This window comes from Rhinolophus ferrumequinum (assembly GCF_004115265.2).
Source record: "Rhinolophus ferrumequinum isolate MPI-CBG mRhiFer1 chromosome 13 unlocalized genomic scaffold, mRhiFer1_v1.p Super_scaffold_3, whole genome shotgun sequence".
Lineage (NCBI taxonomy): Eukaryota > Metazoa > Chordata > Mammalia > Chiroptera > Rhinolophidae > Rhinolophus > Rhinolophus ferrumequinum.
The window spans coordinates 1,602,047-1,618,599 of record NW_022680356.1 but is presented as its reverse complement, the minus strand read 5'-3'; the positions used below and the strand labels follow the sequence as shown (position 1 = coordinate 1,618,599).

At 47.5% G+C, this 16,553-nt stretch overlaps 1 protein-coding gene across 3 annotated transcripts; it reads right to left on the bottom strand.

Annotated features, from left to right (window-relative positions):
- Positions 1-2,343: 2,343 nt before the first annotated feature.
- On the bottom strand, positions 2,344-14,365 carry ZNF2 (zinc finger protein 2). Of its 3 annotated transcripts, none has more exons than XM_033100914.1 (5): positions 14,259-14,365; positions 9,433-9,502; positions 7,743-7,869; positions 5,780-5,890; positions 2,344-5,264 (listed from the first exon to the last, which is right to left on the bottom strand). In XM_033100914.1, exons 2-5 carry the CDS (start codon positions 9,463-9,465, stop codon positions 4,171-4,173), a joined length of 1,365 nt encoding a protein of 454 aa, XP_032956805.1. In that variant the 5' UTR covers positions 9,466-9,502; positions 14,259-14,365; the 3' UTR covers positions 2,344-4,170. The 3 variants fall into 3 exon arrangements, with proteins under 3 accessions (XP_032956805.1, XP_032956806.1, XP_032956804.1); XM_033100915.1 differs by having other exon boundaries at positions 14,209-14,280; XM_033100913.1 differs by lacking the exon at positions 14,259-14,365 and adding an exon at positions 12,978-14,115.
- Between the last annotated feature and the right edge of the window lie 2,188 nt (positions 14,366-16,553).

Below are 16,553 nucleotides of genomic sequence, written 5' to 3'. Positions count from 1 at the left end.
CTCCCTCCTGAAACATTCTGGTTTGCCTCCTTGACTGGTCTTCCCTCATTGGTTTCCTTAACTAGTTCCTCCTCTTCTCAGCCTCTAAACCAGTGGTTCTCAAATTGTTCAGTAATCAGAATCACTGGGTTAAATACTGTGCTGAAAACTCCATCCATGTCAGGATGTCTGGGGTGGGGCCTGTGAATTTTTATTTCTCAATTTCCCAAGTCATGCTGAAGCTGCTCATTTGGGAACCAACTAAATGTTGGAATGTTCCAGGATTCAACAGATAGCAGGGAGAACCTGTACCCTCCAAATGTGATCAACTCCCAATTTATATCTCCAGCCATTAAATCCACATTCCAGGTAGACAGAAGGGAATGGTAAGGGCAAAGGGAGTTTCTTAGTTGTCTCTCTGTCTTTTAAGGTGCCTTTCCAGAAGTCCTACCCGACAAATTCCAATTGCATCAATATACCATTGGCCTGATACCTCACTGCAAGATGCTGAAAATATAGTGGGGCACTCTGCTGCTCAGAATAGACTCAGATTTCCGGTTATTAAGGAAGAAGAAATTAAGATAATTCTGTTTTTAAAGAACACCTAGAGGCGAAGACCCCATGCTTGTCCTCAGCTTGGTGCCCATGCTCTCGGCTGCTCTCTGGAATTACTGCTTTATTATTAAGAAGTTCTGAGAGATGTAGGTGTGAGGAAGTCAAACTATGCCTTTGTTGTGCAGATGTGGGTAGGACAGTCTGCATTTGGGCTTCACAGATACAGATATTGAGGGCAAGGCGGCCGTATCTGATAGCCCTTAGTGGCCTGGCTTTCAGGTGCATCCTCACGTCTGCTGCTTTTGTACTAAAGGATGACTACTCATGGGTGAGCTATGTCTGAGTTAACTGGCTTGGCGCTATTCTTTGAGATTAGACATAGCCCTATCTCCTGGTTCATTGTGGCTGACTTCTGCAGCTTGGGACCTCACCCAGCTGCCATGGCTGCTGCAACTGGACTTTGGACTTTCTGGTATATTTTCCCTTCAGTGAATATGTGATGAAAAGGGGAAAGCATTGTGTCCAGGGTATGCATGGAATGGCAGGGTCAAGCTAAGGAATCTCAGTCACCAATGGGATTAAAACTAAGATAAAAATCACCACCATCCTAGAAACAAGGATAGTTGGGTGATACATTTGGTCCACTAGAGCCCAGAGGACAGGTTAGAGGGCGGAAAAGCCAAAAGTCAGGGAACCTCAGGGTCCCAAGGAGCTGAAGTGAAGAACAAGAGCATATGACCCAAGGCAGAGCTTGGGAAGCTCCAGGAGGAGAGGACTGAGCTGATAGCACCACAGCAATGAAGGTGTTTGCAGTCCTGTCGAGATTAGCTTCATGTTTATTTTCCTACTGGAGTCTCTAGAAAGTGTATTTGATTTGGGACTCAAGTTCTCATGACTAGGCAGGTATTCATTCATTCAGTGCACAGACTTTCTCTACCATGTCGTCTTCACTAGCATTGCAGAAAGTTCTCTAGCATTGCAGAAAGTTGGTTCCCGGAGTGCTTCTGTTTGTACTGTGAGTATTCGGTTCTCTTAAAATTTAGATAGGGCTTATTGAAGCACCAGAGACATTATTTCATTCCCTCAAAAATAATTTTAAAGTCTCAGGCTAAGCCACTACCAAGTCTTTCACCTTCTGTTTTAAGAATGCTGGCATACTTCCAACTTGATCAGTTTTTCATTCCAACACTGGATCCCACTAATGGCCATTAGGTGAAGCTAAAACCTCAAAATTTATGGCTTCCAATACTGCATGCCCTTGGTATTGTGAAATACCAAGTAAAAGGTAAAATGGCCTTTTCCTCAGAATTTTTAGCAGATGGAACCATATTTCACTTTTAAAAAATGGTCTACATAATACCAAATGTGAAAAGGACACAAAGGAAGGACTATCAGATTTGTGTCCCCATTCTGTTTCAATTAAGTCTGTACTCAAAGTCTGTTAGAATTCTGGGTTTGTTGTAGTCCAGGGGTGTCCAAACTTTTTTCAGTGTTTTTCACCAAGGGCCATATGTGGTAAAATACACACACAGCCGGGCCACTCACTCGAGGTGAAGGACGTATTGCCTCACCTGGTTTACTTAAGTAAACTACATATATTTTTGGAATTTGCTGCGGGCCAATTAAAAATGGATTGCGGGCCGCAGTTGGCCCGCGGGCCGCAGTTTGGACACCCCTGTTCTAGTCCCATCTTAGTGACACTGCCTGAATATCTTAGGGAAATGTTTGATCCTCAACTTACATTTAACAAGGCAGTCAAGATTCAGAACTCTCAAAGACGGTCACCAGCCAACAGGTAGTCAACAGTGCCTTTTATTTTCCTCTTAAGATCATTAAATAACACCAGATATTACCCACTCCAGTAGATTCTGTACTCTGTGTTTTTATTCAAGTTGCTCCAAAAGTCCACACATGAAGTGTTCCCTGCCTCTCACCTGCTGAAAGGAATTTGGGCTGAGACCAACAGGGATGCTGGTAGGGTGGGGAGGGTCTGTTTGGCAATGCAGCTTCTTGAATCTGTAACTCCTGGGAGAAATGCATCTTGGTCCACTTGGCCCCGTGTAAGGCCATCTGGTTGCAGACAGCCTTTCAGAATCAAGCCCTTTCTGGGCTTCAACTTAAGCAGATGCCCGGAGTCAAAAGTTGCCTGATGTCTGACCTTTAATACAAATATCGAGCTGGGCCCACAGAGAAGTTTTGGGAGTCAGAATTTAAAGTTCAGTAGTGTGGGATCACATCAAGGTAGACCTTAAATATTCAGAGCTTTCATTAACTGAGCAATTTGGGTCCTGAGTAAGGCAAGGATGGACAGGAAGTAGTCATCTGGAAGGACTGGCCTAACAGTAATATGCAAAATGCAACTGTGACAGAAGATGTTGATGTTAACTGAATATTGAAGTGCTTGTATACTTTCCTGGCCTCTTGGTGCTGGGTTCTGGTTATGAGTTGTAGACAGAAGTGACGGATGGCCCTTAAAAATATCCCACAAAATCCTCCAACCTTCTCTTCCATGATGACCTTGGAGGCAGTGAGTTCTAGGTGAGGATGGAGTAAGACAGGCTGACTCACATCACATTTCATGTGAGAGATGAAGCTTTCTTTATTTGGGAGTTTACTTGTTAGGGCACCATAGCTGAGCATTCCCGTCTTCAATGACTAAGAGGGAAGAATTCGAATCAGAACGTGAGGACTGCAGTGACAGGAGCCTGAGCTGATAAAGGTGTAAGCTAGATTGAGAATTCACACAAAGGATGTAAATCCAGAAGTGTTTTCATTACAGAAGACTGGGTAAGAAGAAAAGTCATTAATTCAAATAAATATTTATTGAGCTATTATTTGCAAGGCACTGTGTGAGATACACAGACATATAAGTCATGCCACCAAGTGCTTACAAACTAGTTGAGATTATACATGTACATAAATTATAAAACAAACCTTACAGCATAATGGTAAAGGGAATAGATTTTGAAGGTAGACGTGTATTTGAGACCTGGCTACACCTTGGGCAAGTTATGTAAGCCCTCTAACCTCATTTGCTCTCTGTAAAATGCAGTACCTCCTTCATCGGGTCGTTGAGAGGACAAATCATCTATTCCTTGCAGAACTCTGAGTGCTTACTCCATAATAAGCACAGAATAAGTGCTAGCTATTACCAGTAACAGTATTAAGAGATCTAAAAGCTGGCACACAAAAGAACAAGGTCAGTGCCCAAAAACACTCTGAGAGACAGGAACTAACCTATCCGAAGAACTATTTGGGAAACACCTGTCCTGCTCTGATATAATTTTGCCTCGCTCCTCCTGTTGTTGCCTCCAGTTATTTAAAGTGCAGTGATGCCTGGGGCCCCAGACATGAGGTGTGTCTGAGGATAGCCTCCTAACATTTACCGTGTCATTTGACAAACTTCTGCAGTATGTTGACTCTTTAGAGTTGCACCCTGATTTCCAGCATCAGTCTGTAATGTAGCAGGTGGAGAGAGTTCTTATTCAAACACTGTGCTAGCAGAGGCAGGGACGGACAGTAGCAGCCAGAATAGGTAGAATGGATTTTTTAAAACTTTTTTAAAGTAGGTCTTTAAATGGGGAAGACCTACTTTAAGTTTTCACAGAGGTCCTTTGACTAAAGCTTTTACCCAACTCAGTCTATTCCCTGTTTGGCATAACGCCGTTGGTGTTGAATAACTGATGACTTAGAACTGAAAACTTTCCCACACACGCTGCACTCAAAGGGTTTCTCCCCTGTATGAACCCTCTGATGCCGCGTAAGCCGGCTTCTCTGGCTAAAGGCTTTCCCACACTCGTTGCATTCATAGGGCTTGTCTCCAGTGTGGATCTTCTGATGCTGCGTGAGCGATGAGCGGTCAAAGAACGCTTTCCCACACTCACCGCACTGGTAGCGAGGCTCTCCAGCATGAGCTTTTTGATGTCGATTCAGTGATGAGACACCATAGAAGGCTTTCCCACACTCGTTACATTCATAAGGCTTCCTGCCAGTGTGGATTAGCTGGTGTCGCGTAAGAATGCTTTTCTGGCTGAAGGCTTTCCCACACTGACTGCATTCATAGGGACTTTCTCCAGTGTGAATCCTCTGGTGTCGAGTGAGGGACGAACGGTCAAAGAAGGCTTTCCCACACTCACCGCATTTGAAGGGCTTCTCTCCAGTGTGAATTCGCTGATGTACAGTTAGGGACGAACGGTCGAAAAAGGCTTTCCCACATGCGCTGCATTCGTAGGGGCTCTCCCCTGTGTGAGACATCAGGTGTCTGCTGAGACTGCACCTGTGACTGAAGGCTTTCCCACACTCACTGCATTTGAAGGGCTTCTCTCCAGTGTGAATTCGCTGATGTACAGTTAGGGACGAACGGTTGAAAAAAGCTTTTCCACACTCACGACAGTCATAGGGCTTCTGTCCTGTGTGAGTCCTCTGATGGCGGGTAAGAGATGAGTGGTCAAAAAACGTCTTCCCACAGTCACTGCATTCCTGCTCTCTGTCTTTAGTGAGAAATTTCTTGGGAGGGGTTGACCCTCGCTGCAAGCTTTCCTCCTGGGAGAGGGATTTCTTGCAGGTCTCCACTACAAGGCTTTCCTTCTCTGTTTCCAATCCACCTTCCAGTGCATGAACTTCAGACTTAGGACACAGAGGACCTTTTCTTCCAAGCTTCCCCCTTGACGTTACTTCTGGTTTTTCTTCTTTTTCTGAAGCTCCTTGGATCTCAGGCTTAGTCTCCCAGTCTGGAATAGACAGAAAACACAGATGCAGTTTCTTTCCTGGGCTAGGAAATACTGCAGCAGGAAGCAGAGGATGAGGTTACTATGATAAATCTGAAGAGTGATACGGTCGCTGCATTGCTTGCTGCCACAAATAGTTGTATACTTTGGGGAAAGACTGTAACTTGGAAATAAAGAAGGCAGAGACAAGAACTGACGGAGAGCATCTCAGAGAAGAGGAGAATGTACATTGGGAGGATAGGCTGGACAATTAGGAGAGTTTGAGAAGTGGGCGGCAAGGTGAGGCATGTGAATACCCACCTGAATGGGCAATATGACCTGAGAAAGTAGCATTTGGTTGATAAAGATGAGTAATACTTCAAAGTGTAGAGAAGAAAACCAAAGCTGGTGGGTGATAAAGAGCAGCACTAAAACATGATTTGAATTGGAGAGAAAAGTGCCAGCCAGTACTACCTCCTACCCACCCCAAAATAACAGCCATGAAACAAAACCGCCCTGCCCTGCTCATACGCAGTTACCTAGAGAAATGCTCCATAGACATCTGTCCTCAGATCCATGAAGGTCAAGTATCCAGGGCTCATCTGCTCTCTTCAATTGGAAAATCACATCTGGTTGAGGAACTGGAAGCCCTGCTCATGGAAAAAGAAACAAGCCACGCATGTGATAAAAATACACAACCACTCCAAAGCTTAATCCTGGCCTCCAGGGCTTTCGGAGAGAAATCGCAGAAGGCAACCTGCACACCAGGAATGCAGAGTACAAAGTAATGCAAAGATGCTCAGACATCTGGATGGCGGTCAGCACGGAGCTTCTCACAAGGTCAGGACGTTGATAAGATCCCCCTTTTATTCTTCCCCTGGAGACCGAGGGGAAGCTCCTGGCTTTAGCGCTGGTAGGATGGGGGGAAAGAGTCCTTGGCTCGGGGAAGGTAATGAAGAAAGATCATCTGGAGTAAAAACGTGTAATGCAATTTAAATGTTTTATTTAAAGCGCATTGTGTTCACTGTAGGAAAAATAGAGGTATGTACAAGTCAAAGGAAAAATCACCTTTTGTACTTTGTGCTCATTTTTCCTTCTATTCATTTTGATACTGAAAGATACCTATAGATACATTCTGTTAAAAACTAGGTAATGAAATAATGTTGATTTGTAAACTTGATTTTTTCACATAGTAAATTAAAACTATGATTTTATTTCACTTAGCACAGATCTACCTTACCATTTTAATGCCTAATATTACTCTGTATGGAATAATCTTTATTTAATCTTCTGCTGACAGACATTTCAGACTGTGTTTAATTTTTTGCTATTAACAAATGACAAAATGGACATGTGTGTACAGCATGGGCTGCTAACCCTATTATCTCTGTGGGACAAATTTCTGGAAATGAACCTATCCTTTTTCAGTTACATAAATAAATAGACTGCCCCCTAGAAATAGTCTTGAGGTCTAAGCTTCCCTTGCATTGGACCCTGACTTGGGAAAGAGAGGCACTTTCCTACTGGGCCCGAGGATCATCCATCCAGTTGTGTGCTGATTCTCTGCTGACAAAACGGCCACCTCCTCGTGGCTTCCTGTCTCTGACCTGAGGGACTCTATATTCCCAGTATTTCATCGCTTCAAAGGCTGTGACAAAGGCTCAGCAGTCTCCCTAATACTCCCCGAACAATCTGTTTGGTTTTCCATATTTGGCCTGTTTAAGCTAACCCAGCAGGTGTGACACTTGCTTTTTTGCACGAAATCTGCAACGTGACTCCTTGTACTGCCACCTGCTGCTTATTTTAAGCCTGTGTGTCAATCTGCACACTCTCTCAGCCTCTTGTTCTGGAAGCTCCTGAGAGGTTCTCGTTACCTACCAGAGCGCAACCTTATCTCTCACAAATACCTGACATCAGCAGGAATTAATTTTCCCTTTGTCACGCAAGTGTCTAATTGCAAAGTGCCTCCTGTGGGCATCTAAGGCTGCACTTAAGACAAATGTTCAAAATCAGACACATTTCTAGTGACCTGTTCTGAGAGGCATGACCTGTATTCCACTCGCACAGCCCCCTTTTAGAAGGAGACACTTCTTCCCCCTCCTCTGCTGAGAAAATTTCCCTCAACAAGATGTCCCCTCACCCCACCCTTAGTCCTCTGCATGGCGCTAAGTTAGCTGACTGATGAGTTGGGGGAAGGGCTGGGCACATATAACTCAGCCCTTTCTGTTCACCCCTCTGGAGAGTCGCACACCTGTGTGCTGCAGGGCCAGGCTGCTGTGTGAGGGAGCCTGTGGTCGACCCACCTGCTACGGCTCAGGGGGCAAGTCTGCCCAATGCTGGGGCTCAGAATTAGGAAGCCCACTGTCACTGTACACCTAAGCCCCATCCTTCTATTGTTTCTCTCAGTGGTTCAGAATTCAGGTGGGAGAAGATGTATGAACTTATCAGCCTCTCAACCCCACACTAACACAGTAGAGTCCTCCTATGGGAAGCTCTCCTTACCCAGTGAGACGATGCTCTCATAGTTCTCCAGCATCACCTCCTTGTAGAGGTCCCTCTGAACAGGGACCAGATGCCTCCACTCTTCATCTGTGAAAATCACGGCCACATCCTCAAACGTCACCGATCCCTGGAAACAATCACACTCTCCCTTATTTACAACCTTTCTCTTTACATGGACCAGACACATCTGTCATAAAGATGACAGCCCTGGAGGATGTGCAGGGAGGGGAAGGGAAATGGTTCCGGCAAAGTAGGCCTTTGATGCACCTGGGGACGGTGGCATGGACCCCTGGTCATGACTCCACATCCTATATTCACAGCCGAGCCTCTGAGTATCAGGGCGCTTTTTCCAGACTTACAGAAAAACTTGCACGAAAGGAACAAACAATTCCCATGGACCCTTCACCCAGCTTCCCCAAATGTTAACATTTTCCACATTAGATTCATCCTTCTCTTTCAGTATACATACATTCTCCTACATTCTTCCTGAACTTGAGAGTAACTTGCAAACATGATGTCCCTTTACTCATATGTATTTTAGTGGATATTTTGTAAAAAAACAAGGATATTCTCTTGTTGAATCACAGTATAATTATAAAAATCAAGAAAACAGCATTGAGGGGCAGCTGGATGACTCAGTTGGTTAGAGCGCGAGCTCTTAGCAACAGGGCTGCCGGTTCAATTGCCACATGGGCCAGTGAGCTGCACCCTCCACAACTAGATTGAAGACAACGAGCTGCCGAGGGGCGGCCAGATGGCTCAGTTGGTTAGAGCACGAGCTCTTCACAACAAGGTTGCCGGTTCAGTTCCCATCCATGGGATGGTGGGCTGCACCTTCTGCAACTGAGATTGTAAACGGTGACTGGACTTGGAGCTGAGCTGCGCCCTCCACAACTAGATTGAAGGACAATGACTTGGAGCTGATGAGCCCTGGAAAAACACACTGTTTCCCCAATATTCCACAATAAAAAAAATTTTTAAAAAAGAAAAAGAAAACAGCATTGATATTTTACTATCATCTAACCTACATTATTCAAATTTCACCAACTGCTTTTTTATAAATCCTTAAAACAATGCTGTTGATTCAATCATCTTTAGGATCCCTCTCATTTTATTCTAATGCTCTGCGATTCTAGAAGGTTGTATCTTTACCCCCATATGCAAACCCCATATGAATGTCCAGTGTGTCTGCAGAAATTCTAAGCCAGGGCATGGAATTCAAGACCCTCCACCTTTGGGCGGGAATGGGGCGAGCACACATCTCTGCCCACAGCAAACTCTCCTCAGGACTCGCGAGCTCACCGAGGTGCTCTCTGATGTCACATTCCACAGCCTAACCCAGCGCTCCCTGGAGTATCTGGGGCCTGCCCTCAGTCCATGGATGTACTAAAGGGAGGTCAGAACTAGAACCAGCCCGCTGTTCCCCAAACCTTCTGATCAGACCTGTACCATAGGCAAAATCAGAGCAAAGGCCACAGGGGCTGTAAGCTTGGTGACAGGCTAGGGAGCACATGTTCGAGGCAAGGAAAGGTCCCTGAAGGACACCAGTCAAATGGGAAGGAAACACTCCCTATGGAACCCTTCATCCACCTGGCTGGGTCTGATCAAGGAAGCACCAGGACAGAGAAAGAAAAGGGGTTACCTTCTGGAGACTAATAGAGAATTTCACAAACACTAAAGTCTGCCTCACCTGGTATCCGGCAGTCGGACCCACAGCAGCCATGCCCTCCTGTGTGCTCTCCTTGTAGAAAAGGGCAGTCCTAATGAGGCAGAGGTGTGGGATGAGAAAGGAAGTATGAGAAAGACCAGTCTTGTTTTGTGATTTTCTGACCCACGAGACAGGAGACTTCCATATGCCTGTGAGTCATACACCCATCCTCAATACCCTACACAAAGGGAAGGAAAGTAAAGCAAGGCCAGGGGCAAGCCCACCCCACCCCACCCCAGAGCTAGAGCAAAAGGCGTGGACCGTGCTATTCAGAACCCAATGTGGGGCTTGTTTTACCATGATGGTGGAGGCAAAGTTCTCCTGGGAGTCAAAAACATTCTGAGGCTCATTCTGTATTTATACATTCACATTCACTATTGCCCTAAATGGTTACTGGATAAAAGGCATAAGAATTTTTAGAAATGACTACATGGATAAGACCTGTCATATAGAAACCCAACGCCTCTTCAAAGGACAAACGCCCCATTCATAACCCTCTGCTCCAGGGAAGCCTGTGGGCAGCCACACTGAGGAGGCCGCAGGGGCCAAGCACAAGCTGACCAGCCGACAGAGATGTGACCTGGCTTGATGAGATGACATCCTGTGAACTAAAATGTCAGGACCACAAGTGGTGATGAGCTGAAAGGACATCATGAGGGAGGGAAGTAGCCAAAAGGATCAAAGGAGGCAAAGTTACCTGCAAGCAGAACCCATGAGTATGTGGGAGGTGGGACTAGACACAGGCGAAGGAAGAGCAACCGAGTCACATCAGGAGTGAAGCAAAGACCTAAGGATTCCTGGGCCCTGAAATCCCTCATTCACCCAGACCCACCCCTGGGCTTCAACCTGCATAGAGACCAGCCTCGTTTATTCTTGGATTTCCATAAGACTCTAACCCTCTTAGGCTTTGTATGAATCCTTATCACTGGACTCCCTTTACTGGAGTTAGCTGAGTATGTCTCAGTTTCTCACAGTCACGAGTCTAATTAAGACGGAGATCAATCAAGCATTGCTGGGATTCATGAGCAGGATGGGGTGAGACTGTGGTCCTGGGAAGGAGGCGGGAGAGGTGTGTGGCTCACTGACTGCTCTCCTACACGGTCACTGATCCTCGTTACTCATCCACGCGTTTTCCAACCACTTATTCAGCACAACTATTTATCAAGCCCGCAAACTACTGGACATTGTCCTTGTCCCCCAAAAGCTTACAGCTTAGCACATAGGACAAACGAGTAATCCAAATAGTACTTCACTGCAGGATGCATACGTGCTGTAAAGAGATATGAAAGCACCTCAGAAGCTTACCTAACCCAGATGGGAAGGGGGAGGAACGGGGCAGGTTTCTGGGCAGAAGTGGGATTGAAGATATGCTGTGATTTGGGGGAGGAAATGGAACATTCTAGGCAGGAAAAACACCCAGTTTTCACAAACAAGGAGGCAGCTCTTTACACAGAAAGGATTAACCACTGTAGCTACTTTAGAATGGCAGATGTCTGGGCTCTGAGCAGTGCTGTGGGAAAGATGAGGTTTAGAGAGGTAAGAAGAGGCTGGCTAGATCAGGGAGAGCTCGGTACGGCCCCTTTCCCATACATGGCATGGGGCTCGCTGAAGGATTTAAGCATGGAAGTGCCATCAGCAGGGTTTAGAAAGATCATTGCAATTTGTATCAGGGGCCTTGAGATATACATACTCCTTGACCCAGCAATTGTCCCCTAGGAGTTTCTCCTGAGGAACTAAGTCAGAATATATGCAAAGCTTTTTCTTTCATTAACACTAACATATATTAAGTGGTATGTGTGGAAACCTTCCAAACAGTTTGCATATATTACTATCTCATTTAATCCCTAACACTAATACAGGAAAAGTTTGAAATATCCTGTTTCTAAATAGAGTTGATTAATTTATGATCCAGCCCATCTGTACAATGGAACACTATAAAACATATTAGTAACTAGCATTTATTTAGCAGTTGCATTTGCTATTGACCAGGCTCTGTGCTATCTTTTCATGAAAATGAATCATTATAGCACAGAGGTTTAAAACAGCTAGACAGACATGGGTTCAAAACCTATCTCAGCCTCTTACAAAGTCTAAATTTCCTAAACTGTAACACAGTACCTCCTGTACTGACATATGGGGATGGAATGAAACTGTCCTCATCAGGAGTACCGAGCACAGAGCTATCCCTGGATCTGAGTGTTTCTAGAGAAAACGCTCTTCAAATTCTCTTCTATACTTTCAAAGGAGCCCTTGCCTCGAAAGCTTTACTGTTCCCATCCTACGTAGCTCCATAGCTCTTCCAAACCTCACGGCTGTCACTCAACTTGAACAGAACACTGCCTTTTACCATACAGAGCTTCACAAGAGTGAGCTCCAAGGGAGGGAGGACAGTGAGTAGAGAGCATTCCACAGACCTGGACTTATTAACGGAAGGCTTGGGCTGGCTGTTTAAGCCCACAGTTCACCCCGTGGTTTAATACTTACTTCATGGAGTAGTTGTAAATACTGACAAAAGTAATACAAAGAATTTATCTTCCAGCCTGTTCAATAAATGACGCTCCTTTCCTTTCTCCTGCCCATCACGAACCCCTTCATCCTACCATCCAATGAATATTTCCAAGTACCTGTTAGCACTACGCTGCAGGGGGTGTGAGGTCAACAAAGCAGAAACATCCGCGTCTCTAGGACTTTACCTCGCTGTCCCCATTTGTGTCCTACCTTCTTTTCCACTATTGTTCCCTCTCAGAATCAGCTCCTGTATTACCCAGTCTGTCTTTCTCCAGCATCTCCTGTCTCTCCAGTATCTTCTTCCCAGATGTTTTAACAGATACCATCGTGTATCTAAAACTATCTTCACTGAATCCCATGGCCTCCCTCCAGCAAAACAGTTCTCATTTAGGTTTTCCTTTCACAACCAGAATTCTTGGATGGCACATTTCGGTCCACTCCACGTCACCACCTACTCTTCCTGACTCTGTTATTCTGCTCTTGTCACCCCTCACACACCTGAGACTGCATACGTCTCAAAATTACCACTGCATTTCTGATCTCTAATTCCAATAGTCCTTTTCTCCTTATCTTTACTTCTCTGCAGCTTTTGACAGTTTTGACAAGTTTCTGCTTCTTCAAGTAGTTGCTGTAGCAGCTATAATACTGCATGAGCCTGGCTTTCTTCCTGCCACTAACACTGCATCTTTCTGTGACTGTCTTTCCCAGTGTGGCCCTGAGGACATAGATGCTGCCCAAGCCTCCGTGTTTGTTCAGTGTCCCTCTTGCTATCCCCAGAAAGTCCACTCACACTCGGCACTCCACTTTCCACCTCTGCCGAGATCAGCCCCAGCCTAGTCCCAGTCCCTTGTCCACTCACCCTGCATCTCCAAATGACCGCAATTTTGAATTAAGCATTCTGCCAGCACCTCAAAACCATCTCACCCTCTGCAACTCCCCATAGCAACTCGTCTCCCCGGTTTTAGATTTCTACGGGATGGTCTAGTGTTCTCCCAGGTGTCCCAAATTCAAACGCTTACCTCATTCTCTTTCCTCCCAAATCTTGTTAGTCACCAGGTCCCTCTAACTCTTCTTTTGCATGTCACCTGTATCCTTCGCCACCACTGACATGGTCATAAGGGAGGTCCATACAGCCTATTTCAGGACGACCACCACCACCGCCCATTCCTGACTGGCTCCTGGTCACCAGTCCCTTCCTTTCTCTAGTCCTGGATGTGATCTATAGAATAACTGTCCCAAAGTAGTTTTAGTCTGGCCAGTGCCCAGATTAGGTCCTTACAGTCCACCCTGCCCGTGTCTTGTACTGATCCTCTCTGCTTCCTTCTGCATGAAGGCCACTATCACTCCTGTGGAGGGAGCTAAAGGAGACAATCTGGGGCGTTTTCTGAGAAAGGGGGAGGGACTGGAGTGGCTGGCAGCTTAGATACATTGTCAGTTCCACCCACGTTTATTAAGCACCCATTATGGAAAGAAGGGACTCAGGAGGCACAGAGTGAGGATTTTAATATCATAACTTTGTGGCCACATATCTGGACCTTTTTGCAGTTTGAACTCTGACTCTGTCCACAGGACAAACTGCACTCCCTGTATTGTCTGTTTAATAATTGTTTTACAAGTTTGTTTTGCAAGCTCTAAGGGAAACGAGGTAACGGTCCCTGTCTTGTGGTACCCCCGCTGCCCATGTCTCACGATTCCCCCGTTGGCCATGTCTCCTACGTCTACCTGCTGACCACGAATTAACGGAAACCAGGAAGTCAGCTGCTCTAATAAATCAGAAAATATGTAGTGTATACTTATGGCTCTGCTCCCCTTGGCAGCCAATCCCCTTAAAGGTCAGCTTCTCGTGGATTTTGCCTTTCAAAACTCTGCCCCAGCTCCCCTGTGGTTTATCCCGGAGACTGTTTCCCTGGTTTGCAAACCATTTCTGAATAACATTGTCTTTCGTCTCTCAGAAAGGTCTCCTGGAGTTTTTGTTGAAAGAAGGCTCCAAACTTCCAACCTAAAAGTTGGGATCTGACATATAGTGGGTGCGCCTGAAAGACCACTTGGGACAGTGCCTGCACCCACGGGGCACACGCACCCATTGGGAGAGACAACTTTGCGTCCGCACCTTTCCGAGCCGGGACGTCGCCACACACACACACACACACACACACACACACACACACACACACACACTGAGGCCGGCTCCGCCTCGTCACCCCGCACTCCCACAGCACCTCCCCCAAGTTCCCAGTGTCCCCTTCTCACGGCCGCTGCGCCCATTCCGCATCTCGAAGACTCAATCCCGCAGCCCTCACCTCCCGCACAGATCGCTCGGGACCCAGGAAGACGGCACCTCTTCAGGTCGGGAAAGCAATGCGCCTGCGCAAAGGGCTCTGACGCCCGCGTGCCCTATGAATGCTCGGCCTTCTCACGGACTGCATTTCCCAGAAGTCTCAGCGGCCAGCGCTCTCTCATATGACGTCTGAAAATCTGCGCAGGCGTATGCTTCTGAGAGGGACTGGTGACACTAAATCGGCTGGACCGTGGCGCTGCGGACGCTGCAGCCGAGATAGTGACTGGGTGTGGATACCTGGGAGGCCTGTGGTCACCCTGGAAGTACTGTTCACGTGTGACGTCACGTCCCTCCAGTCCTCCGGTGGGAAGTGTGACTTCCTGATCCTTGGGGCCGTCCCTGCCTCTGGTTTTCACCGCCCGGGAAGACCGAGAACGGTCTCGAGTCCTCTGGAACTCAGAAGGGGATGTTTTCTGCTTCAGCTTCTCCGCGTTCAGGAGTTTGGTCCTGAAATTTGGGCCAGAGAGACGCAGAACTTAGTTCTGAGGACGGGGCTGGGCCTGAAATAGGGTATGTGCGTATTTTTTTGCGCTTGAAGAAAAGGGCCCGGGTTCTGTGTGTATTTAACTGGACAGCCGCCGGGCTGCCTACAGCTTGAGCGCACACCAGCCCGCCTGCCTTGGTGCCGCTGCAGGGGCCCTGGTTGGAGACTTCGCAGGGATTCTCAACTTTGGCTGCGCAGGATTCACCTTAAGAGCAATCGACATCCGTATTGATGCCTGGGGCCCACTCTGAGGAGAGAGAGTTTGAAAAGCCCTGCAGGTGATTCTGTGTGCAGCTAAAGCCAAGCACCACTGAACTAGATCGAGCTTCAGGGAAGACTGGTGATCACACAAAGAATATGAAAAAATCCAAGTTCCGGAACTACTCCACTTTTACTCAGAAAACCTAAATTGCTTGCCATAGGCAAGGCTTTGTCACAACCCTTGTGACCACTGCTTTGTTCCGTCTCTACAGTTTTGCTTTTTCTAGAATGTCATATAAACAGGATTACGTAGTATGTAACTTTTGTAGAATGCCTTCTTTCACTCAGCAGAAAGCCCCTGAGACCCATTCGTATTCTCCTGAGAGAAGCGTTTGACTACAAAGGAGCAGCAAAAGGGAATGTGGGTGGTGATGGGGAAACATCAGGCCACTGTAAGTCTACTGGAGCGCCCCTAACAGTGCTTGACACATGTTGGTGAACTCTCCTGGGCAAAAACGGCTTAACATGAGCCTCCGGATCGAGAGGTCCTTCTGATCCCGCAGGTAAGAGCCGGAAATTTCAGACCTAGCAGGCCAATGCCAAAAGGAAAGGTTTCAAGGACAGGCGGTGCCCCGCAAGTTCATCTGAAGCAGTTCCACATCTATCTCGTTATGTTGAGCCACCAATGAGCCGAACATCTTCCCTCATTTATCCATCCGCTCATCTGTTTGGTTCCGGAGCACAGAACTGAAACTCCTGCGCTGGCCGAGGTTCCCAGGCAGCCCCCCCACCCCACCGCCCCACCTCCTGGCAATCCTCATTGGGCAAATTCAGGGTAGGTCCCAGGCTTCTCTTTTTAACACATTTCCAGTGGCTTCTGTTGGACACCCAACCGGGCTATGGGCCCAAGATGGGAGTTGCTCTCAGTTCCCAGCTCGAGGGTGCAGCGTGAAACTCCCACGCAGGTCGCTGGGACCCCTACGCAGGCGCAGGGAGGGTCTTGGGAAGCCGGGCCCAGGCGTCGTTTGCTCTTTGTGGGTTCGGCGACTCGGGGCACGCAGATTTGGTCCGGGCACCGCACGGAGCGTGTAACAGCATTGAGAGTGTACCTCCATCTGCCGCCTGCAGAGGCGTGGAGGCCTGGAGCTGGGGACAAGAGTGGTCCGTGTCCTTGCAAGGCCCTTTCGGGTGCCCTGCTGGGTCCAGGCCACGGAGGCGCGCGCTGGGCGCCAAGGTCACAGGTGTGGTTACCTGCTGTTGTGGGTCTGCGTGCGAGCAGCGGGCAGAGGCAGTCTGTGCAGGAGCTGAGAGCGCGCCTGACAACCGGCAGCAGCGCCGGCGCAGGGGCGGACCCATCTGTGATGACAGACCTGCTCCGGGCCCTGCGGTCGGCTGGGCGTCACCGGACCGAGTAGGATTGCCCGGTGTGACCCAGCTTGTTCCCTGCTCCCAGAACCCTCTAGAGGAGTAGGGCTGCAGTGGACAGAGACTTGCACCTAGCCAGAGGACGTTGCCCTTTAGCCCCAGCTATGGACTGCACAGCAGCAGGCTGGGCTTTGGAGGGCGCAGAGG